Source organism: Malaya genurostris, chromosome 2, assembly GCF_030247185.1.
Source record: "Malaya genurostris strain Urasoe2022 chromosome 2, Malgen_1.1, whole genome shotgun sequence".
Classification (NCBI taxonomy): domain Eukaryota; kingdom Metazoa; phylum Arthropoda; class Insecta; order Diptera; family Culicidae; genus Malaya; species Malaya genurostris.
Genome location: NC_080571.1, coordinates 226,635,383 through 226,661,773, shown reverse-complemented (window position 1 = coordinate 226,661,773; position 26,391 = coordinate 226,635,383). Strand labels below are relative to the sequence as shown.

At 36.7% G+C, this 26,391-nt stretch overlaps 1 protein-coding gene across 2 annotated transcripts in view; it reads left to right on the top strand.

Moving 5' to 3' along the window:
- The window catches only part of LOC131427853 (serine/threonine-protein kinase 26), a 205,666-nt gene that overhangs the window by 13,167 nt on the left and 166,108 nt on the right, over positions 1-26,391 (top strand). The window contains exon 1 of one of the 2 annotated variants that reach the window (XM_058591406.1): positions 21,206-21,457. The exons of the other annotated variant lie outside the window; for it this stretch is intronic. Coding sequence (XP_058447389.1) covers positions 21,221-21,457 — 237 coding nt within the window. The 5' untranslated portion in view covers positions 21,206-21,220. Of the gene's footprint in view, positions 1-21,205; positions 21,458-26,391 lie in introns of those variants that run through there. 2 annotated transcript variants of the gene reach the window in all.

Below are 26,391 nucleotides of genomic sequence, written 5' to 3'. Positions count from 1 at the left end.
ATTATAGTTTGAGTGTAATCGTCACATTAATTCCAAACCATTATTTCCTCTTCACAGATAGTCTGAGTGCAATTGAAGCCATTCGCTCAAACATGACTGGCAAGACTGAACCGTTTTTCCTGGGCAAAATAAAACAGTGCCTGAACGACATATTGAACAATAATTATCTAATCACTATAGTCTGGGTCCCGGCTCATTGCTCCATTCCTGGAAATGAAAGAGCCGATATTTTAGCCAAACGTGGTGCTATTGAGGGTGAAATTTATGAGCGACCGATTGCTTTCAACGAATTCTATAGCTCGTCTCGCCAAAGAACACTTGCCAGCTGGCAAGCTTCTTGGGATAGAGATGATCTGGGTCGGTGGATGCACTCAATTATTCCGAAAATATCGACAAAGGCATGGTTCAGAGGACTGGATGTGAGTAGAGATTTCATTCGTGTGATGTCCAGACTCATGTCCAATCACTACACGTTAGATGCACATCTCCTTCGAATTGGGCTCTCCGAGACTAATCATTGTGCTTGTGGCGAAGGTTATCGAGATATTGATCATGTCGTTTGGACATGCGTGGAGTATCGTGATGTCAGATCTCAACTAATAAATTCTTTGCGTACCCAAGGTAGACTATCCAATATCCCAGTTCGAGACATTCTTGCTTGTCGTGACCTTTCATACATGAAACTTATTTATCATTTCATAAAGAAAACTGGAGTTTCAATTTAATAAAGGCCCCTTTCAAGACTTAGTTCTGATCCCAGCTGCGTCCATGAGTTCAACCAATAGCTAAATTAGAATAAAAATAATGTAATGATACAAACAAACTCGAAACAGTTTATGAAATTATTAACAAAATGTCTGAAAATAACAGCTTATTTTATAATTTATAGAAGTTAATCGTTTGGTTTAAATAATATTTCCGAGTAGATTTCATAATTAATGACGAGTTACCTAAGATGATATTTAAGTAATAAGAGAATATGTTTTAATAAATGCAAAACGTTGTGACTATGCTAGAATTAAATTAGGATAAGAATATTATGTAAAAGTGATGCTACGGCGAAGAAAAACTTATGTAAACTGCCTTAAGAAATAAACGTATTTATGAAAAAAAAACAAGACGGCAAGTGACCGGGAAAATCTGGAAAACCGGGAAAAGTGGGGAATTTGATTTTACCGGGAAAAACCGGGAAAAAGTCGGGAATTGTAGTGCAAATCCGGGAAAAAATTTACTAGTCCTAATCTTAGTAACGATTTTCAGCATCATGATTTTCCTGATACAATAAATGAAAAGATGAAGGCCATTTTGTGTTTGAACTAGGAGTTCAGAACAAGTTTTGAAACTTCTTATTATCCCAGGCATAGATTGTTGTGGTTTCTCCAAAGTGACAAGCGTACATTTTAAGAATTCTAGAAGGATTTTGTTCTCTCGCCAAAACCCATCTCTGAAGGGATATCGTATATGTTGTTAGCAATGGTCCTCATGTGCACCTCGTGCACTGCACAACTGGTCAAACTGTCAACTCTGTGAGAACTTGTATGCACACATTCAGGAGAGGTTTCAGTGGCTTATGCTAATGGCAGTTGAAAACAAATTGCTGGCTCAGTTGCAACGTCGAAATGGTTCTGATATCATACCATATGTAAGCAGTGCACAACCCGTAAATTTAGTCAGGAGACGTCACTTAGAACTAGTTAGTCACTTGTTAGAAGGAATCGGGTTTGCGGGAGGAGTGCTGTGCTTTAGTTCATTCATTCATTTTTAATTTTTAACCTTATACTATACCAGGCTAAAAAAGTATTGGAATACACTAGAGATGGTCAGTCCGGTCCAAAAGAACTAGTTCTCCTCGAAAGTTGAGTAAACTGGAGTTCTTTATTGAAGAATGATAGCTCTCTATTATTCTCAATAGAATATTCTTTCGAAACGTTTGCTGGTTTGAGGAACCTGGTAGAAGTTCCTGAACTTTGAAAATGTATACAAAAGAGAATGATTATTGGTAGAACACATACTAAAAGAATCTATATACTACAAAATATAATTTGTAGCTCTCATATTATTTTCGAAAAAACATACAAAGTTTCAGAAAAACGAAAAAACAGTTCAATAGAACTAATTCTTTCGGTACAACTATCAAGTTTTCAACAGTTCTTTGAAATGAACGGTTTTGTCGATTTCTAGAATACACTCCTAACTTGCATAAGTTTTAAGAAGGACTGATTTTCCAGATAACCTTTAAAAGACTGGTTCAGTGGTAGTCTTGAAAAATATTGAATAGTTCAAAAAATAATTATTTTAATTTTAATTGTAAAACTTTAAATTTAATTTTTCATCATTAGGCTTTTAAATAACGGATGTTATTTCTGGAAAACTACAAAACACCACCAATAATCGTCGAATATGATGTGAAAGCTGCGCTTAAGAGCATTCTTGGAAAAAAAGCAAGAAGTTTAAATAAATTGTGTTGATTTTTCAAGAAATTTGCAAGAATTTTGTTGCTTCATTCCTTCATGAAATGCCAGACTGATCACTTTCATCACCGTTGGAGAGACGTGTTTCTTGATTTAATCCTATTGCTACATCGAAGTTACTGGCGAAGTAAAAGACGAAATAAAGATGGAATACATTGGATTGGATGGTACTGTTAGTTCAGAAGATGAACGTTTGGACAAACTGTGGATGAGAGTTTTAATCGTAGTTCCAAGGAGATACCCGAAAAATAGTTGTTTCTCAACTCTCGATGTTTTTTGGACATGTTAAAAAACCGGCAATTTTTAGTCTCGTGCACCGGGAAAACCGGGAAAAAACCGGGAAATTGAAATCGCTAATTCACTTGCCACCCTGCAAAAATCAGTTCGCCATAACAAAAAGGTCCCGCCACTTTTAGAGCGTTTAAAAGGACACTTTGTTTACCCTAGCCATTGGGGAACAGTTAGAAGCTCATTGTCAGTCTGTGGTTGATTTCAGAAATCTGTATCATTTTTAAAATCTGTGCAGCCTATTCAGAATCTGTGAAACTCAGATTAATCTGTGAACCTAGAATCTTTGGAAACAGCAATTTATTTTCAACAGCCATAAGCATCAGTCACTGAAGCTTCTCCTAAAGGTGTGCATACAAGTTCTCACAAAATCAAGCGTGGTTGAGAGAACAATAAATCTCAGAGCTGAGCTGAGTAAATTCTTCTCTTTTTGAATCTGAATCGAATAAATAGAAAATCTAAAAAACCATAGAATACGAATGGGGGTGCAGTGAATTCCTTCAATTTGCATGATTGTGCAGTGCACGAGGTGCGCATAAGAACGAGACGCTACTATATAACAGTTCGGCTGATAAATTTAGGTAAAGTTAACATGTTTACACTAATCACCCTGTGTCTCCTGAACTAAAAGTTGGATCTAATAAAAAAAAAACAAGAAGTTTTGCTGAGATTATATAAGCCTTTATTTGAATCTTAGATGAAGAAAATCGGTTCTGTTATCTAGGAGAAAAATGAGTGACGTTATCACAATTTCGTTTCACATATCATCCTATAGCTCTGGAATAAAAAGTCGGATCCAAATGAAATTCAGGATTGGATAGCTATTACCGAATGAAGTCTACGAAATCGTGACAAATATTGTCGAAAATCGAAAAATTTGACATAAACCTTCGTATAACTTGAAAAGTAAACATCCGATTTCAAAAACATTCAATAGCGTTCAGGCCGACGAGCAGAAACTTTCGTTAATGAAGTCATGGAGAACACGCTTAACAGTTCGGCTGAAAAGTTCGTATCGTTTAATAGAAATACACATTTTTTTTCCAAAATTCGTTTTTATTATTCAACGATCTTCCAACTTTTCGATACCATTTTTGTAGTACGATTTGTCCTTTGCCTCAAAATAGGCCTCAGTTTCAGCGATTACCTCTTCATTGCTTCTAAATTTTTTACCAGCGAGCATTCTCTTGAGGTCTGAGAACAGGAAAAAGTCACTGGGGGCCAAATCTGGAGAATACGGTGGATGAGGGAGCAATTCGAAGCCCAATTCGTTCAATTTCAGCATGGTTTTCATCGACTTGTGACACGGTGCATTGTCTTGATGAAACAAAACTTTTTTCTTCTTCAAATGAGGCCGTTTTTTGAAATTCCGTCCTTCGAACGCCTTAATAATGCTATATAATAGTCACTGTTGATGGTTTTTCCCTTTTCAAGGTAGTCGATGAAAATTATACAATGCGTATCCCAAAATACAGACGCCATAACCTTACCGGCCGATTGTTGAGTCTTTCCACGCTTTGGGTTCGGTTCATCGCGTGCAGTCCACTCAGCTGACTGTCGATTGGACTCCGGAGTGAAGTGATGGAGCCATGTTTCGTCCATTGTTATATATCGACGAAAAAAATCGGTTTTATTTCGATATAACAGCTCCAAACACTGCTCAGAATCATCAATTCGTTGTTGTTTTTGATCGATTGTGAGCTCACGCGGCACCCATTTTGCACAAAGCTTTCTCATATCCAAATATTCGTGAATAATATGTCCAACACGTTCTTTTGATATCTTTAGGGTGTCAGCTATCTCGATCAACTTCACTTTACGGTCATTGAAAATCATTTTGTGGATTTTTTTCACGTTTTCATCCGTAACAGCCTCTTTTGGACGTCCACTGCGTTCATCGTCTTCGGTGCTCATATGACCAGTACGAAATTTTGCAAACCACTTACGAATTGTTGCTTCGTCCGGTGCAGAGTCTGGATAACACTCATCAAGCCATTTTTTGGTGTCGGCGGCACATTTTTTCATCAAAAAGTAGTGTTTCATCAACACACGAAATTCCTTTTTTTCCATTTTTTTCACAATAACAAAAGTAGCTTTACTCAAAATGCAACATCTCACAAACTAATAATCAGACAGCCGTCAAATTTATACACGTATCTTTTGAAGGTTGGTACTAACTGAAAATGGTATGGATTTAATTCTAGTGGCGCCCTCTCATAGAAACGAAACGAACTTTTCAGCCGATCTGTTAGATGCTGTAGAAATTGTGTTTTTTCTCTTTTCTAGTTCTCATTTTACGAAATCTAGCAATCTCACATTCTACGCTAAGAATGTCTATACGGTATCCGTCAATTTTCAAAATTTTAAAATAAATAAAAATCAATTGTAAAAAAAATATTATTTGCGCTTAGAATCACAATACATGAATAAATATTTACTACTCCACTAGCGAAGGCCACGCGCTTTCAATTGGCACCCTTCCAAACCCTTGCCGATTTGATGCATTACTGGCTGATGCACCCAGTTTCCCTTCGTGCATCCTGGCCTGAATAACCTACAATTTAGAAGATTTGAAGCAGATACGTGGCACCGAGCAATTCGCCGTTCAACAAGGATTCGGAAATTAAATCAAATTGACACCCATAATTTTGGTGTCATTTTCCAATTTACCTGCATCGCTCGACTCGTTTTCGCCGGACGAATTGATCTAAAAAAAAATAAATAATAACGCAAAAGAAGCGCAACTTGAACGCCACGAATGACGCGTGCCTGCCGTTGAGTAAAAGTTAGTGCAAGTGAATTTTCGTGTTTTTTTTTTGTTTTTACTGTATGATGCAATTGACGGTAGCACCGACGAAAGACCACCGAAAGAATAGTCTGCAAAGAAAGATGTCCGACACACGGTAGAAGATACCTTCTTTTCTCTTTCCAAAGCAGCAATCACCCGGTTGGGAGGCAGAAAAATTTCGAAAACAATTAAAGGGGGGACCGTTGCAAACTGCAGCAGACAGCAGTGTGCTGTTCGTGCCCAAGGTGGCGACGAGTTGCGTGCGAGATGATGCACTTAGGGGTTCCATGAACTGCCGCCGGTGCACTGGAAAGTTGGTCAGAACGTATTGCGAAACACGTGGAAATATTTATGCCGAGATGCTTCTTCGGTAACTCATGAATATTTCATTTTTATTATGAGCTAATGGTCGGTTCCGAGAGGCTCCCGGCAACTTCATCGTCAATATTTTCAAAGAACACAATGATTTATTTCTCTTTCGCTAGGCGAAATTTTTGCCATTTACGACAACGAACTTAGTCAAGTTGGCTTATGTTTTCCGTTGAAGTCCTCGAGTAGACCCGCTGTGCCGTGCGTTCAAAATGACCTATTCAGCGACTGCGTAAGGTCATCGGCATTCGTTCGTACAAATCCTATCAAATTGGCTGTTCCAAACTCCCAAGTCAGTTTACCACGAAGTTGTTCAAGTTGAAAGTTGCGCCTTCGTCGAACGTGCACTCCAACTAGTAAATTACAAGCTGGCGAAAAAGAGGCCTTGAGAGACCGGACGATTCAGCACAGCTCAGACTCAAGCATAGGCAGACCCAACCAGCCAACCAGCCGATCGTTTATTAGCCGAGTGTTTGTCCGGTGTTTGTATTTTTGTTAACATTTCGCTTACAGCTTCATTGCTGCTTCAGTAAACCAAACCGTACAGTTTCAGCCTCGAGTGCGCCCCTTCTTTGCCAAAGGCAACATTTTATGCAAACTCTCTCAGCATTGTAGAGTCATACCGGAGCTCGCACCCAGACATCGCCGGATCAGATTTACGTGGTTGTTTTGCTGAGGAGCACTTGGCTTATTATGCATATATGTACAGTTTTCGATTGAATGATTCCTATGTTAGACGATGATGATGATGGTGATGATGATGGCGATGGGATTTAGATGAGCTTCGAGAGAAAGAGCCACTTCAGTTCTATGGTGTACCGGTGTTTTTTCCATGAAGAAAAGGTGTAGTTTTGTAAATGTAACAAGTGGAGGATGCACTCATAAACGTTCCTGAGCATATTTGTAGACTTTCATCGAATCGTCTGAAAGTAATACACTAAACAATAAAGTTAGTTCGACCGAAATAAAAAATATTATAGTTTTTTTTCTTTTATTAATTTTTTAATCTTGCCTCCTTTCAAGTCAGGATTTTTGTTTGTTGGTTCCCCCTTTAATTTCATTATTAAAGTTGACAAAAATGGAAAAATTAAATATACAACATAAATCAAACTGCTTTGAATATTAAATATTCAAAAGTTCTTATTCCAATTGGTTTCAATCTTTTTTAACAAACTTACAATTAAACAATCGATTTTTCCAAATTTACAAAAAAATGTTAAAATAAGTGTATAAACTTTTCTTGGAAAAATTGTTAAAATAAGTGCACCATCTTTATCTCGGAGATGGCTGAACCGATTTCCATAAACAAGATGAAATGAAAGGTCGTAGGATCCAATACAAAATTCCTGAATTTTGTTTCGATCTGACTTCCGGTTCCGGAGCTATGGGGAAAATGTGCAAAAAAAATGAAGATTGATTACTAATTTTTTCAGAGATGGCGCGACCGATTTATACAAACTTAGATTCAAATGAATCGTCTTATGATCCTTTGCAAATTTTCTTAATTTTACCTGAATCCGACTTTCGGGTCCAGTATTATAGGGCGATGTTTAAAACATTCAATTTCAAATTATTTTCTAACTTTTCTCAGAGATGGCGTGACCGATTTTTACAACGTGAAAGGTCTTATGGTTCTATACAAAACATCTGAATTTCATCGGGATCCGACTTCCGGTTCCGGAATTGTAGGGTAATGTGTGTTAAAAATTTCATACCATCAGTTTTTGCAATGACTGAAGGTAAACATATTATATTAAAGAAGCCAAATGAATGAGAAACTTACAGAAAACATTCACCTTTTTCACTACACTACATTCTCCTTTTTCACTACAAGAATTTGAAACGATGCACAGGCAATGGCTTTCGGCAAAATTACCCTTTAGGCGAAGTGGCTTTTGATAAAATGGCTTTCGGTAAAATGGCTTTCGGCGAAATGGCTTTCGATGAAATCCAACAAAATGGCATTCGACGTAATGACCCTTTTGGCGAAGTAGCTTTCGGCGAAACGGTTTTCAGCGAAATGACCCTGACCCAAAAAAAAAAATAATTTCGATTTTGAAAAATTAACGTTGAGGGGGGGGGGGGGGGTGGGGGGTTTGTTGTCTACATGAAATTTCCTAAATCAAAATTTTTAATTGATGCAAAATGTTTTTTTTTTTTTGAAATTCGACTCTAAGACTCGAACATTCTTTTAGACAAATATCGGTTCTGGGACTTAGAAAAAAAATGTTGATACCGAATGTCTCAGAATTACATGAGATTTTTTTCTAGTTAACACCAAATCTTCACGTTTCATGCAATTCTAAGAATTAGGCATAACAAAATTTTTAGATTTCAGAGAACTCAAAAATTTTTCAAGTACCGGAGTGTCGAACAGCACACGATTCTATTCGTCATTTTCTATATGAGAAAATAATCTTTTAATTGTTTTTTCAAATCAATTATATATAAGGAATATTTAACGATTCGGTGAAATGACACTTTTGGCAAAATGGCATTCGGCATAATAACCCTTTCGGCGAAACGGTTCTCGGCGAAATGACCCTGACCTAAATATTACCACAGAATTGTTCAAAAAACATTTCCTTGAATCTCGAATGAAATCGGATCCGTTTTTTTGGAATTTTGTGAAAGAACTACAACTTAAAACAATTCTGAGGGAAATTTTGAAGAATTTGTCCCCTTTTTTGCGTCTGTGCTCTAAACGACGATTTAAAACTTTCAATACACTTTACTCTGTAACTTCGGAACCGGAAGTCAGTTCCGAATAGAATCAAAAGCTTATTGGATTTGTGCGATTGTACGTTTGAGCCTAAGTTTGCGAAAATCAATTTTGGCATCTCTGTGAAAATGAAGTGAGTTCCGTTTTAGGAGTTTTTATTCACTGTTTTCAGTACTTCCGGAACCGGGAACTGGAAACCAATATATCGGAAGTCATATTTTTTGACCATCAACCAACAAAACACTAAACACAACAATATAATGATTATAAGAAAAGTTAGTTCAAAAATATTTATTCATTTTTACGTCGCCATGTATATATAAAACATTCGAGAAATTGTTTTTTCATTTGAATCTAGTCTTGTTAAAATCGATTCAGCCATCTCTAAAGAAAATTGAGTGCATATTTTTAGCATTTTTTTGCACATACCCGTAACTCTGAAACCGGAAAAAATCAATTCTATGGGATGAGAAGAATGTTAAGTTAGTTTGGCTGAAAAAAAAATTACATAAATTAAGGAAGTTTTTTTTCTTTTATAAATTTTTTAACCTTGCCACATCTCGTATCAGAACATTTTTTGTTGATAATTTAATTCAATTTAATTTAATTCCATAACTAAAGATGACGAAAAATGGGAAATTTACATATACAACAAAAATCAAACTGCTTTAAGAAAAAAAGTAGTGTTTCATCAACAGGAGAAGTAGGCTGTGCGCTAGAGCGGACGGAAACAAATTTTCGCGTGTCATATTTAAATATAATTTACAGAAAAGTGGAATTTCTTTTAAATTCGATTGACTTTCCGTTTCTAGTGCATGGTGCTAATATAAGAAAAAACTGTGTGTTGTGATAAGACTCTAAAAGTTAAAAGTGCGGTTGATTCCAAAGAATAAAGACAGTTTTGCTTTTTCTTCAGCAGAAAATCTTGACACTGTTGTACCAATCAGGAATCAGAACCTTATTATCTTTCTCCACAACAGGACTAATCCGGAGGTCGTGTTGAATTAGGCGGCGAAACAAAAAACCAGCCAAATACACATATCGTAAGAGGTCACAGCTACAGGATTTCATCTTTTCGTGATTTCATTTACATTTTTTTAAATGTTTCGAATATGGTAGTTCTTTTCCACTAAACTATTATTTATTCTTAATTTCTTCAGGAAATTCTGTATCTATTTCGTTCAGCTTCTAAGTTCTAAATGGCAAAATTCCTTTTTTTTCATTTCATTTTTCGTCTTTCAGGATTGTGATTTGAATAACAAAATCCTTTAAAATTATAATGTTTATGATGTAGATGAATCTACCTTACTGCTTTTGCGGCATGTTGAATAAATAAAGGGAAACTACTAGATATGAGTAATTATCTCCCTCCTGATAACAGATAGTATATTTTTAATTAGGTTTCGTGTCACACTCCAAACTGTTACAAGAAAATCCATTTATTTTTTTCCTCAATTGCCGACTTGGCTCTTTTTAACTTGATATTGATTCGAAAGCGGAGTCTAAAATACTTTTTCATCGCGCTATACGTTCATATTTGTGGGGGGCTGGGGTCCACTAGGAGATTGATAGTACATATTATCTACCTCTGGACAGTACCAGCCTAGATGCCGTGTGGAATCCAGTGGAAAAAAATTAGAGGGTTGTATTCAAGACACGACCGAGCACAATAACATTAAAAATGAAACGTTTCTATGGTCTTCATAATAAATACAAAAATAAAGATGATAATGATGATGATACACTAAACTTCACTACACTTCAAAGTTACTTGAAAACTCAATTTTAGATCAGGAATCAGGAATCAGAACAAATTGGCTCAAATGGCACGTTCCCCTTGATATTTGGAGATTTGTGCCTTGCCATCAATTTGTTTTTAGCATCATTTTCCCGATATATAAGAGGGAAGGATTGAAAGGAAATGGTAAGGGTTGGACTAGGAGGATTGGAAAAATTGACTACACAAAAACACATAAAAGCAGAAGTAAATTCTGCACCCCTAAGGGATGCTGAACAATCTGCTGAGGATCACAATTAGTGGAAGCAGAAGGAAATTCTGAACCTCTACGAGGTCCCGAACAGTCTGCTGTTAATAAAACCTCCAACCCCCGAGAGGATTTAGAGATCTTACAAAAGCGACACCATTCTGCACTCCCGGAAGAATGCAGAACGACTCGCAGTATGTACGAGCAGAAGTAAATGCGGTACCCCCCAGAGGATGCCAAACAATCTGCCAAACCCTATTTAAGGTGAATACAGAAGGGATTCATTCACTCCAGGAAGAACGATGAACCCTTCTGACTATAGCTCCTTACCACATTGGGTGAGAAACGAGAGAATATCCTTCAATTTTAGCTCCGCATACACAGACTCAACCATGTATGGAGAACCAAAAACCCGGATACGTAGCTGCGTCAATGCGGGACAGTTACATATCAGATGATATGAAGTACCATAATCGCATTCACACAAATCACACGAATAATACTCAGCACGTTGAATAGTAGCCATGTGATAATTGAGTTTGCAATGTCCAGTCAGAGCTCTGACCAGAATACTTCAATGATACTTGGAGAAATGCAGTAGACACTTTGACATTTTCAGATTTAAATCTGGTAGAAATGCTTTTGTCTGAGCGCAAGTTTGCAAGCTGCGACAGTAGCTGGCATGTTTGGATGCAGCCCAAGAACGTATCTTGTGCTTTATCCAACTAGTTGAAAGTGGTAAAGCTGGTTCAGGACCAACGAAATCATTCGTTGCACCAGCTCTAGCCAACTCATCAGCCCATTCATTTCCAGTAATACCAGAATGGCCGGGTACCCATATGAAGTAAACAGCATTTGAAATGCTGAGGTCTTCAATTTGAGTTCGACATGCGATCACTAGATTCGACCGTGAGTCATTCGAACTGAGTGCTTTTAAGGCTGCCTGACTGTCGGAACAAAAATAAATACGTTTACCACAGATCCTCTGCTGAAGTGCCGATTGTACTCCACACAGAATTGCGTAGATTTCTGCTTGGAACACAGTACAGTATCTACCAAGTGAATGAGACTGCTCCAGCCTATTTCACGACAGTAGATACCAGCACCAGCACGACCATTCAACAGAGAACCGTCCGCAAAACAAACTATGTGTTCATTAAGTTGTCGTTCCAGACAACCAGACAATCATTCCTAACGAAGAGGATAGCTCACATTGAATGTTTTAAAAGGAAAACTGCATGTGAGAGTTAGGTCACTAGGAGCGAGTAAATACTCATCCCACGGAACCATTTGAGACCACAAGCGAGTGTGACTGGTAGCATATTCTAATGGGTTACTGTTCCAAAGCCCTGTAACCCTAAGACGGTATGCACAAGATAATGCTTCTTGTTTTAGGAACACATGTAGTGGTTTAATGCACAGTAGCGCCTCTAGAGCAGCAGTAGGAGTTGTCGTGAATGCTCCTGTCATCGCCATTAGGACCATCCTTTGGAGATGATTTAGCTTTGACTGAACTGTCGCGACTTCTCCTTTCTGCCACCATACAAGACATCCATATGCTAAAATTGGTCTAACGATAGTTGTGTAGATCCAATGAATATATCTGGGTTTGAGTCCCCATGATTTTCCAAAAGCTCGTCTGCATTGGCCGAAAGCCATGCAAGCTCTTTTAATCCTGAAATCAATGTGAGCAGACCAATTCAGTTTTGAGTCAAGAATAACCCCGACGTATTTAACTTGATCGACCACAGTGACCCCTGAACCAAAGAACTGCAACGGACGAGCTCCCGTAATTATCCTACGATGAGTGAAAAGCACCATTGATGTTTTGCCCGGATTTACAGATAATCCAAACCTGACAACACCATTGTTCAACAGATCGCAGGGCTTGCTGCATTAAATCAAAGAGAGTGTTAATGCTTATACCGGTCATCAATATATGATAATCGTCGGCAAAACCATAAGTCGGAAATCCAAGGTTATTAAGTTTCCTTAACAAACTATCAGCGACTAGGTTCCATAAAAGTGGGGATAGTACACCACCTTGAGGACACCCACAGACACTTAGCTTTCTAATCTCTGGCCTGCCGAAGCGATGATCAAAGAAGTTGATTGCTAAGCATTGCGTGTATCCAGTAAGGGAAAAACCCAAGATATTCCGTTCACGACTGCAATGTTTAACCTCCTGCAGCCATTCAGCCATCGGCACGGAAATAAACCTTGACTTAGGAGTTCCTATTTTTGTGGCCTTTTACGACATGGAATAGGAAACCAGTGGATCAATTCTTGGTAAAAAATAATTCCGCCGGATGCCACACGGCTTACCTGTTTGGTGGACTTATACCACCGGTACAGGTGGACCGTAGCGTTATTCTTAGCAGTTGGGAAACCGCTACCGACACTACACGGCTATCTAGGCTGCTCAGAGAGGGAAGTTAACATTGATGGTCAACTTCCATGGATGACCGAGCACAATAACATTAAAAATGAAACGTTTCTATGGTCTTCATAATAAATACAAAAATAAAGATGATAATGATGATGATACACTAAACTTCACTACACTTCAAACCTGAACAAATGAAACTATTTTATTTTATGATGATAATTTTCGAGAAACGTGCAAACTTATTAATTTGATTGATTTATAACGTTTATTCACCCCCAGTTTTAACCTAATAATGGTCGTTCACTGGGTGGACTTATTTATTTTATAAACAGTTAATCGATCCAAGAGAATGTTGTACCAGTAATCTCAGTAATGGTGTAATTTTATTAATCCTTCAAAATTGTCGATAATCTTCGGAAAGTGTCGGTAAATAATATGGCAACAATACGAGGAAAAAAACATGTGAAACAGTCCGCATAAAATAATTTAGTTTCTTACATTGATTTTCGCTTTGGCATATTAGGAATATACGCAACAAAATTCAGAAATTTTGTTCGTATTGTAACTTGATGTTATTAACACATGAATGAACATTGTCATAGTTACAACGCGTGTAGCCATCAGACGCTTATTGTTTTGAAGCAAATAATAATTGAACTGAAACTGGCGGTTAACCAAATTCTACGAGGGTTCCTATTCAAACGATACATGTAAAATCATAGGTTGTCTCATAAGTTTAAGTTAAATGTTTCCGAATCGATTGTTTGTTGAATTATATAAATCCATCAACAAATGACTGAGTTATAAGCGTTCAAAATAATGACAGAAAAATGTTCCGCGATTAGTTTTGCATGTTTTAAATTGACACCCAGCCTCGGGAAGCGAAGTGTAAGGCATTTTTAATTGCAAAATCAACCAAAAATTTGCTAAATACATGGGATATTTCAAAAGAATCGGTAACCACGCTGGTTCGGTTCTTCAATAGCTAGGTGATATATAAGATACTCAGGCGAACACGGTGTTGCGCAGACAATAGGAAATTTCACCAACACATAATGCAAAAGCGACAATCCAGCAAGTGAACGCATATACAATCCAGTCATCAGCTCACTGGACAAGCTACTTGTTTCATTCACAGTCAAACATCAACTAGGCAAAGAAATATTGTGCAACCTATATTTATAGATTTCTCTTCATACTACGCATAACGGTACGGTGTTTTTTATGCATGACGCAAAGCCTCCTATGTCGAACAAGAAGTTGACGTCATTTTGTACAACAGGGATTGGTGGATGAAAACATAGGTCGGTTCCAACCATTTTTTCAATAGTATGCTATTGAAATACTGAAAAGACGTCATCATACATGTTTAAGTTAAAAGTTTCCGAATCGATTGGTTGTTAAATTATAACAATCCATCAAAAAATGACCGAGTTATTAACGTTCAAAATTATGACAGAAAAAGGTTACGCGGCTATTTTTGAAACTTTTAATTGACACCCGGCCCCTTATAGTGAAGAGTAAGGCATTTTTAATGCCAAAAATGAGCCAAGAATAGTTCCACCGGGTTCCTGCTTCCATGTCGTAAAAGGCGACAATTGCAGTAGTTTCTTTTTCCTTTCAGCTATCCGATTTTTTCAATGTTTCACATCTGATTACTCTATTTTACTAAATTATCTCTTCATTCAACTCCATTCAACTTATCAATTTCCGGTTAGCTTCGGAGATAGTATGTTTTCTTCTTCCATGTCAGTTAAATGAAAAAAAAAGCATGTTAAATGATAAAAATCAACTATTGTGCAAATCTATTAATATTACAAAGTTAATAACAGAGATAATAGATATCGGCATATTTCATAAATAGTAAAAAACTACTTGATAAATTAATATTTTTTTCTCGGTAGCCGCCAATCAATCAATATAAGCAATTAATAATTTCAATAAATAATTAAAATTATGAAGCGGAAATAATAAACAATCAAGTCGCGCGTGAAATCTGTTGACCTTTGTCTGGTGATTTGAAATGATTTTACAAAAACTTTTTAGAGTATGTCACTACAATAAATCAACTATTCTGTCTAAATACTATTCACTCGTTTATTTTGTAGCAGATAATTCCATTTAGAAAAAATGCGATTAGTACATAAAAACATATATGTTATCGCGATAAAAATAAAGTCTTGTATTTTTATGTGAAACAAAGTCAGTTTCAATGCATCCGCCATTTTTTTTCGCTTTGGTTTCCTGATAGCTTTCTGAAAAAGGAGAGAGAAATAAAATTGGCTCGACAAGGCTGCCAAACACACAGACAATCAATCTTTGTGAAAGTTGAATATTTTTTCATTGTTCATTGGAATCCATGTAATGTTCAACCCATACGATAGATTAATGTGATAAACTCATCAAAATAATAAAATGTATGTTGGCAACCCGGTACAGTTTGCTCATATACGAGAGAGTACAAGAGAAATACGATGCGCAAAGGGAATTGAGCGAGCCACGTGGTCGATTTAAAACTCAACACGTGACCCTCTGTCCTCAGACCTTAAATAATTTTTTTTCTACTTGGTGGGCAGAAGAATGAATAATATATTTAAAATGGGCATTCGACCAAAAACGTTTGGGAACCACTGTTCTAGACTATACTAGGCTAAAATAGTATTGGAATTTACTAGAGATAGTCAGTACGCGAACGGTCCAAAAGAACTAGTTCTCCTCGAAGAGTGAGTGAACTTGAGTTCTTTATTGAAGAATGATACTTTTCTTTTCTTCTCGGTAGAAAGGAAAGTAATCGAATTCTTTGAGTATGTATACAAATAAATTGAAAGAAGAAGAAATACTGAAGCTAAGCTGTTTGGGCGATTTCTAAAAACCGGGAAATTTTGTCGTGAATACGACTTACTTTACTATGGGGTGCCTTTTCAAAATTTACCCTCTGAGAGAGTGATAAGTTTTTGATCGTGAATATATCCTGTTGTATCTAATGAATCAACATAATTCTTGCAACATGTCATCGGAAATATGATCACAATTTTATGATAAATCTATCAGTTGTGTGACATAATCTCAAATAATTCAAAATTAAACTTTTCTGAAATGTTCGGTATAAACGAGTATCAAAGGGGATAATTCATAAGGCGCGTTTGCCTTGCTCGTATTTTTAAAGCTCATAGCTCAGTGATCTGTGAAAGGATTTATATAATCTAACTACCAATAGAATCGAAATTTTTCAACTTAACCATGTATAACAAAAGCATTGAAGTATTTCAGTAGTACACTATTGAAAAACCTGTCTCATTTGACCCATGTCAACACCAGCCAATCAGAACGCGTTCTGAGGAAGAGAACAAAATATCTGCTGCTGTACAACAAATCGTTCGAGAAAAATGTTCCGAAAAGTGGTGAATATCGTAGTAAGCTCCTCCTTCTGAATGCTAGAAACGAATTCCTACAGCATATTGATCCGAACAAAAGTTGGATCAGTTTGGATTCTATGGCCACTGCGAGCAGATGTATTTTGTGTCGTTTGCAAAGCTAGTTTCGCTTCCGACAAGAGCGATTACGTCACAGCTGCCAGTCATTTGCATTGATGAAAAAAAAACGGTGGAGAGCATTACACAAAATCAGCCATTCTAATGGCTCAAAAGTTTTCTAAAGAACTATTAGGATTTGTTGTTCGCCAATCGAAGGTAAATATCCTCAGTTTAGTGCAAATCTAAAACAGTTTGGTTAGATTTGTGCACTTTTCGCTGTGTGAAATTCACAGTAATCGAGATCAAGTCAAGCCTTCTTTGTTTTTGAGAAAAATGTTCCAGAGTTTAATGTCGTAGAGCAGTGAATATATCCTGTTGTATCTAATGAATCAACATAATTCTTGCAACATGTCATCGGAAATATGATCACAATTTTATGATAAATCTATCAGTTGTGTGACATAATCTCAAATAATTCAAAATTAAACTTTTCTGAAATGTTCGGTATAAACGAGTATCAAAGGGGATAATTCATAAGGCGCGTTTGCCTTGCTCGTATTTTTAAAGCTCATAGCTCAGTGATCTGTGAAAGGATTTATATAATCTAACTACCAATAGAATCGAAATTTTTCAACTTAACCATGTATAACAAAAGCATTGAAGTATTTCAGTAGTACACTATTGAAAAACCTGTCTCATTTGACCCATGTCAACACCAGCCAATCAGAACGCGTTCTGAGGAAGAGAACAAAATATCTGCTGCTGTACAACAAATCGTTCGAGAAAAATGTTCCGAAAAGTGGTGAATATCGTAGTAAGCTCCTCCTTCTGAATGCTAGAAACGAATTCCTACAGCATATTGATCCGAACAAAAGTTGGATCAGTTTGGATTCTATGGCCACTGCGAGCAGATGTATTTTGTGTCGTTTGCAAAGCTAGTTTCGCTTTTGACAAGAGCGATTACGTCACAGCTGCCAGTCATTTGCATTGATGAAAAAAAAACGGTGGAGAGCATTACACAAAATCAGCCATTCTAATGGCTCAAAAGTTTTCTAAAGAACTATTAGGATTTGTTGTTCGCCAATCGAAGGTAAATATCCTCAGTTTAGTGCAAATCTAAAACAGTTTGGTTAGATTTGTGCACTTTTCGCTGTGTGAAATTCACAGTAATCGAGATCAAGTCAAGCCTTCTTTGTTTTTGAGAAAAATGTTCCAGAGTTTAATGTCGTAGAGCAGGGGTTCCCAAACTATTTTGGGTCATGGACCCCTTTACTAAAATTAACTTAGGCCGCAGACCCCCATTAACAAATTCCATTGAAAATTCAATTTCTTGCTTTTAAAATATTGATGTAAAATACTTACCAATTTCTTTATTGGAAGATTATAATCGGTTGTAAACGCTACACCTACACCAACCATATCAGTATCGCACCCACGTACAACAGTTCTGCCTGGATATAGATGACGGAAGTTAGCGGCATCCATCGGAATTCGAATTCAACTCATCACTCTCCATCACAAACGCTTTCATAAAAGGTTCTTTTCAGAGCCACCATTATTTTATTATAAAGAACTATACGGGTTATTTCATAATATTTGTGTTTTAGAATGTTAAATGTAACTAATCTGTACTTTAGTTTAGGTGCATCGTTTCAAATTCTACATACAATTTCATACAATTGATCAACTAATTGATATTCGGAAGTGTTAAGGAACATGTCAGTTGTTTTCGTATTCACGACATCCAGTTATGTCTCTGACATTACCCACCCGTCTTTTTTTTCTCGTAACGGGGAAAAACCTGGATATTAAAATCACTAATTCACTTGCCACCCTGATATAGGCGCAATTTTAGATTTTTTTCTTCTACAGTATTGATTTTATCGCAATTCGTTGACTGAGAGTTGAATAATCGGCAAAATAATATTGCGACTCTACTAATGAGATGACTAATCATCGTTTGGTTTCTCACTTCGAAATGAAAAAAAAAGGCGGGTGGGTAATGTCAGTGACATAACTGGATGTCGTGAATACGAAAACAACTGACATATTCTTTAACACTTCCGAATATCAATTAGTTAATCAATTGTATGAATTATGCAAGCACCTCCCCTTTTTCACACTTTTCACAAAAACAAAGAAGGCTTCACTTGATCTCGATTGCTGTGAATTTCACACAGCAAAAATTGCACAAATCTAAACAAACTGTTCTAGATTTGCACTAAACTTAGGATTTTTACCTTCGATTTGCGAAGCAGAAATTTTAAAAGTTCTTTAGAAAACCTAAAGAGCCATTAGAACGGCTCATATTGTGTGATGCTCTCCACCGTTGTCCCCTTTTCGTTGTTTTTCCACCAATGCAAACGACTGGCAGCTGTGACGTAATCGCTCTTGTCGGAAGCGGAACTAGCTTTGCAAACGACACACAATACATCCAATTGTGGTTAAGAGGTTTCTTTTTACATGATTTCGGTCCTAACGGATATAAAAATGGTATATAGAATTTTATTTTCGATTATTTCATTTCGGATTTGCATTTCATTGAAAGAAACTATCGGGATGCTGTTCGGGATTCATTCCTGCCTTTCAGAAGGACCAAATTGTGGAACTCACTACGATATTAAGCACTGTTCGGAACATTTTTCTCGAACGATTTGTTGTACAGCAGCAGATATTTTGTTCTCTTCCTCAGAGGCGTTCTGATTGGCTGGTGTTGACATGGGTCAAATGAGACAGGTTTTTCAATAGTGTACTATTGAAATACTTCAATGCTGTTTCAATACACGTTTAAGTTGAAAAATCTCGATTCTATTGGTAGTTAGATTATATAAAACCTTTCACAGATCACTGAGCTACGAGCTTTAAAAATACGAGAAAGGCAAACGCGTCTTATGAATTATCCTCTTTGATACTCGTTTATACCAAACATTTCAGAAAAGTTTAATTTTGAATTATTTGAGATTATATCACACAACTGAAAATGTTATCATAAAATTGTGATCATATTTCCGATGGCAAGTAGCAAAAATTATGTTGATTCTTTAGATACAACAAGAGATATTCACGATCAAAAACTTATCACTCTCTCAGAGGGTAAATTTTGAAAAGGCGCCCCATAGTAAAGTAAGTCGTATTCACGACAAAACGACAAATAATTCTTGAAAATGTTATAATTGCCGTGTTTGATTGACGTTTTAATTTTTTTGTAATGTTTAAAAGCATAATTACAGAACTGATATATCTTTCCCGCAGTAAATCTTGTTTAGCAACACTCTTTATATGCTCATATTTTGCATTAGTTTAATCAAATTTGAAAGTAAATAATATTCAAACGCCCGATCTGTCGATTCACTTGTGTCGTGGAGAAGAAATTCCAAAGATTCTTTGCGCATCATTCCACAACCTGATTAAATAATTATGATCTCCTAATTTGGAGCTATTTATTAACAGTGTATCTCCACCATCGTGCCTGTTGTTATCACACACTTTAGCTCTTCCCGTCCGAGACGGGCGGCGGCCGCTCGTCAGAAGCCGTCAGGCAAAACGGAGCGAAATGGTGGTGAAAAATGAGAGGTGTTAGCCGTAGCTGTAATGATGATGGTCGGTGGTTGAATGTGGTTGGTAACCTAATCAAGCCAAACACAGCAACCAGGGCACTTGAGTTAAACTCGTAAATATCATCGACACATCAGCTGCCAATGGCCGCCGCCGAGACGTTTTGCAGCGGTTTGGAAAGGTGCCACCACTTTGGGGATGGCTTTCGGAACCGCAGTATCCGATCAGGTGTCGGTTAGTTAGGAATGTTAGTAGGTTTGTGCTCTCTCACTGCGGTCCGACTAATTTTACACGGGATAAACGATTCGCAAAGTGTGTATCTAGTTCCGAGAGGGTGTTACACCAGTGGAACGAAAAAAAAACCCATCCGATTTGTTGTCGGGTTTGACATAGAAGAGATAGAATAAGAGGAAGAACAAGCTAGGGCCGCTAAAGGTTGAGCCGCTTCGGTTGAACATTTGCTGCCACCATCATCAACAAGTGCCAAGAGAAAGAGTCCGACGGGTAAAAAAGAGAGTAACGCGACGAAGAAAGAAGTTTGACTGGATCGGCCAGTTTGGTAGTCCGGATCTACAGCAACTACTTCGGTCGTCTTTGCCTTTGTTGCTGTCGCCCCAGGGCCGTGCCGGGATGCTGTCGTTAGTTAGTCGATGGGATTAATCTTGCAGAACCGCAGCGCGCTTTGCAGCAAAAGGGGGCCAAACGAAACGGTTTTCTTCTGGTCTGAACCGGACGACGACAGTCGAGATTTGCCTCGGTCGGTTTGGTGGTCGGATTCACAGTGGAGCTACCTGATGCGCTGGCTGGCGGCTGCTGGCTGGTGTTAATTTCTCTTGGGCTCTTGGGGTGCACCGAAAGGTGCGCTTATTTCTGGAACAAACTACTTAGTACCTTATTTTACATTGGCCAGTGCACAGTTGGAAGTTGCGAATTAATGTGATCTCGGGTTTGCTCAGTGAGATTTGGAAAGTGTTCGGAAGTAACGGGATTTGGTAGTTCTATTGAAGAATTTTCACGTTCAGTGATTACTAGAATAGTTCAAGTGTGCGCAAGCTATTCGTTCAAGTGATTTGAGATTACCGATCCGACTGCAGAAAGTTATGTTATGTGAACTTCTGTCGATTCGATTGGAAGTAGCAGGGCGAAAATTATCCGACATATAGTAGTAAGAAGAAACGCCATGGTATACTCGAGTCGTGAAAATTTTACCGCAGCAATGCTTCACGGTAGTGACTATGATTCCGCTGTCACATCACGTGACGAAACGACGATCGTGGGCGATTGGCAAATTAGTTCCAATCATTTCAGCGATCCGGTTCCGCTGCCCGCTCCGGTGTGGGCCCCGGCCAGTGCCGGGAGTGGCAATGGCTGCAAAACTACCGCTGCGGCAAACGTCGATGACCTTACGGAGGAACAGGTTAGCGATTTTCTGTGTTTGTTTTTCTACGAGAAAGAGTAATTGATCATGCATTGATTATCGTGCATGGAAAAACGTTATACATCGAACAGTATGTTGGTTTTGAGAAAGTGAGCGTGGCTATGATTTCCGGAAGAGAAAAACTGCAAATAATGTGCTTTGAAATGAATCCGTTCAAAATTAAAACTTCGTTTCTATGAGTTATATGAGAAAATTACGAATGTAGCAAATTTTCATTATCATCAAGTGATATAATTTAATCAGCGCCTAATGTAAATTTTTAAAGAAACGGGTGTTAAATCACTGAGAATTAATGGGGGAGCGTAAAAGACACTGAAAAAATGATTTATTGATTTTATTGGCTAAATTGAGCTTTCGTCAACTTTGGTCAAATATTATCAGCCAATTTTTTTCGTGTTATCATTGTAAAGCACGTAAAATAACGTTAGAGTGGATCAATCGTAAATTGCTGTCGTTGTGTGTGATTTGTGTAATAGTGCTTATGTTTTATTGTGATACTTTAACAGATAATCAGTCAATGCCAGAGTTCTCAGTATCCACAGATTTGCAAACAATGCATTTAGTGCAGGGAATGTAATGATCAATTTACCATTAAATTGTTTTAATCAATTGTTAAAATCATTGAACGTTTTGCATATGGCTTTAGTTGACAGTTAGACATCCCTCAGGCTTCAGATGAGAAGGCCCTTTAGTTCAACTGACATTCCATTGAACTTGATTTATTTAATATCTGGCCATAATCGATTGATGAACATGAACTTTGCGAGGCAAATCTCGCCGATGATAACGCAAATACGTGAATAATTTGTTTCTAGTTAGTTACGGTAATTTTGAATTTGTTGTTCTTTAAGTTCATATAAATTAACGAAGAACGCTTTCTGAATAAGCTTGTAAACAAGCCGATAATTTGTTATTTATTAGTTGCTAATAAGTTACGGTAGTTTTGAATTTGTTGGTCATTTTTTGCAATTTTTGAGTATTTCGCTAAGTTCATATGCAGATAACGAACACCCCTCATAAATAGGCTTGAAAACAATTCGAAACCCAGTGAATAATTTGTTGCTAATTAGTTACGATAGTTTTGAATTTGTTGGCTATTTTTTACAATTTTCGAGTACTTCGCTAAGTTCATATGCAGATAACGAACACCACTCATAAATAGCCTTGAAAATAATTCGAAACCCAGTGAATAATTTGTTGCTTATTAGTTGCTAATTAGTTACGATAGTTTTGAATTTGTTGGCTATTTTTTACAATTTTCGAGTACTTTGCTAGGTTCATATGCAGATAACGAACATCCCTCATAAATAAGCTTGAAAACAATTCGAAACCCAGTGAATAATTCGTTGCTTATTAGTTGCTAATTAGTTACGATAGTTTTGAATTTGTTGGCCATTTTTTACTATTTTTCAGTACTTCGCTAAGTTCATATGCAGATAACGAACACCACTCATAAATAGCCTTGAAAACAATTCGAAACCCCGTGAATAATTTGTTGCTTATTAGTTGCTAATTAGTTACGATAGTTTTGAATTTGTTGGCCATTTTTTACAATTTTTCAGTACTTCGCTAAGTTCATATGAAGATAACGAACACCACTCATAAATAGCCTTGAAAATAATTCGAAACCCCGTGAATAATTTGTTGCTTATTAGTTGCTAATTAGTTACGATAGTTTTGAATTTGTTGGCCATTTTTTACAATTTTTCAGTACTTCGCTAAGTTCATATGAAGATAACGAACACCACTCATAAATAGCCTTGAAAATAATTCGAAACCCAGTGAATAATTTGTTGCTTATTAGTTGCTAATTAGTTACGATAGTTTTGAATTTGTTGGCCCTTTTTGTACAATTTTTGAGTACTTCGCTAAGTTCATATGCAGATAACGAACACCACTCATAAATAGCCTTGAAAACAATTCGAAACCCCGTGAATAATTTGTTGCTTATTAGTTGCTAATTAGTTACGATAGTTTTGACTTAGTTGGCCATTTTTTACAATTTTTCAGTACTTCGTTAAGTTTATATGCAGATGACGAACATCCCTCATAAATAAACTTGAAAACGTTTTAGTTGCTAATTAGCCCAGTGGATAATTTGTTGCTTATTAGTTGCTAATTAGTTACGGTAGTTTTGAATTTGTTGGCCCTTTTTTTGAATTCCTGAGTATTTCGCTAAGTTCATATGCAGATAACTAACACCACTTATAAATAAGCTTGAAAACAAATCGAAATCTATTGGATAATTTGTTGCTTATTAGTCGCTAATTAGTTACGGTAGTTTCGAATTTGTTGGCCATTTTTTTAAATGTTTGAGTACTTCGCTAAGTTCATATGCAGATAACGAACACCCCGCATAAATTAGCTGAAAAACAAATCGAAATCTAGTGGATAATTTGTTGCTTATTAGTTGCTAATCAGTTACGGTAGTTTTGAATTTGTTGCTCAATTTTGTTAAAATTTTTTTTGAGTACTTCTTAAAGTTCGTGTGAAGATAATGAGGCACTCCTCCTAAATAAGTCTGAAAGCAAGTGAAATCCCTGTGATCAATTTGTTGCTAGTTAGTTACGGTAGTTTTGAATTTGTTGATCTTTTTTTTTAATTTTCTTCTAGTACTTCGTTCATGATCTGATACGAAGTTAATGAAGTAATCGAAAGAAAATTGAGCAATAAATTCAAAATCACCGTAACTAATTAGGAACTAATAAGCAACAAAAGGTGCTGCGTTAGCATCATAAAAACTTAGACAAATATTCGAAAAACTAAAAAATGAACTAAAAATTCCAAATCATCGTAATTAATTAGCAAATAATGACCAACAAACTATCCACTGGATTTAGATTTGCTTTCAGGCTTATTTAAGAGAAGTGCTTAGTTAACTTCATATGAGCTTAGCGAAGAACTCGAAAAATGAAAAAATTCAAACAAATTCTGAATTTCCGTAAATAATTAGCAATAAACTATCCACCGGGTTTAGATTTGTTTGCAAGCTTATTTAGGAGGTATTTTTCATTACCTTGATAAGAATTTAGTTCATAACTTCAGGAAAAAAGGCGGGTGGGTAATGTTAGAGACATAACTGGATGTCGTGAATACGAAAACAACTGACATGTTCCGCAACACTTCCGAATATCAATTAGTTGATCCATTGTCTGAATTATGCAAGCATCCCTCTTTTTCACATTTTTCGCAAAATCAAAGAAGGCTTCACTTGATCTCGATTACTGTGAATTTCACACGGCGAAAAGTGCACAGATCTAACTTTTAGAGCCATTGGAACGGCTGATTTTGTGTGATGCTCTCCACCACTCGAAAAATGAAAAAATTCAAACAAATTCTGAATTTCCGTAAATAATTAGCAATAAACTATCCACCGGGTTTAGATTTGTTTGCAAGCTTATTTAGGAGGTATTTTTCATTACCTTGATAAGAATTTAGTTCATAACTGCGTATGAACTTAGTTCATAAATTCATATGAAGTATTCAGGAAAAAAAGGCGGGTGGGTAATGTTAGAGACATAACTGGATGTCGTGAATACGAAAGCAACTGACATGTTCCTCAACATTTCCGAATATCAATTAGTTGATCCATTGTCTGAATTATGCAAGCATCCCTCTTTTTCACATTTTTCGCAAAATCAAAGAAGGCTTCACTTGATCTCGATTACTGTGAATTTCACACGGCGAAAAATGCACAGATCTAACTTTTAGAGCCATTGGAACGGCTGATTTTGTGTGATGCTCTCCACCATTGTCCCCTTTTCGTTGTTTTATCACCAATGCAAACGACTAGCAGCTGTGACGTAATCGCTTTGTTCGGAAGCGAAACTAGCTTTGTAAACGACACACAATACATCTGCTCGCAGTGGCGATAGAATCCAAACTGATCCAATTTTTGTTAGGAGGTTTTTTTACGTGATTTCGTGTGTACATTTTTCACTAATGGGCGGTCCTAACGGCTATAAAATAGCAGCATATAGAATTTTAATGCCGATTATTTCATTTCGGATTTGCATGTCATTGAAAGAAACTATCAGGATGCTGTACGAGATTCATTCCTGACTTTCAGAAGGATCAAATTGTGGTACTCACTACGATATTAAGCAATGTTCGGAACATTTTTCTCGAACGATTTGTTGTACAACAGCAGATATTTTGTTTTCTTCCTCAGAACGCGTTCTGATTCGCTGGTGTTGACATGTTTCAAATGAGACAGGTTTACTTCAATGCTTTTGCTATACACGTTTAAGTTGAAAAATTTCGATTCTATTGGTAGTTAGATTATATAAATTCTTCCACAGATCACTGAGCTATGAGCTTTAAAAATACGAGAAAGGCAAACGCGCCTTATGAATTATCCTCTTTGATACTCGTTTATACCAAACATTTCAAAAAAGTTTAATTTTGAATTATTTGAGATTATGTCACACAACTGAAAATTTTATCATAAAATTGTGATCATATTTTCGATGGCATGTAGCAAAAATTATGTTGATTCGTTAGATACAACAAGAGATATTCACGATCAAAAACTTATCACTCTCTCAGAGGGTACATTTTGAAAAGGCGTCCCATTATATAGTAAGTCGTATTCACGACAAAATTAGCCATGAATTCAAAATTAGCGGTACTAATTAAAACAAAATAGCAACACATTATTCACTGAGTTTCGAGTTGTTTTCAAGCTTATTTTAGAAGACTGAGATCAACAAGTTGTCGAATAATTGGGGTAAGTTAAAGCCACATTAAACGTTACCAAATACATTTTTACAATTGTACGTCAAGCCTGAATTATTTAAAGGATTTTTACTTAATTTCGCAATTTCAAATGAATTATTACATACTATATACCAATTCGCACCCTCTCATTCTACTACTAACGCAGAAGACGATAGCACCTGGGCGACCGTTCT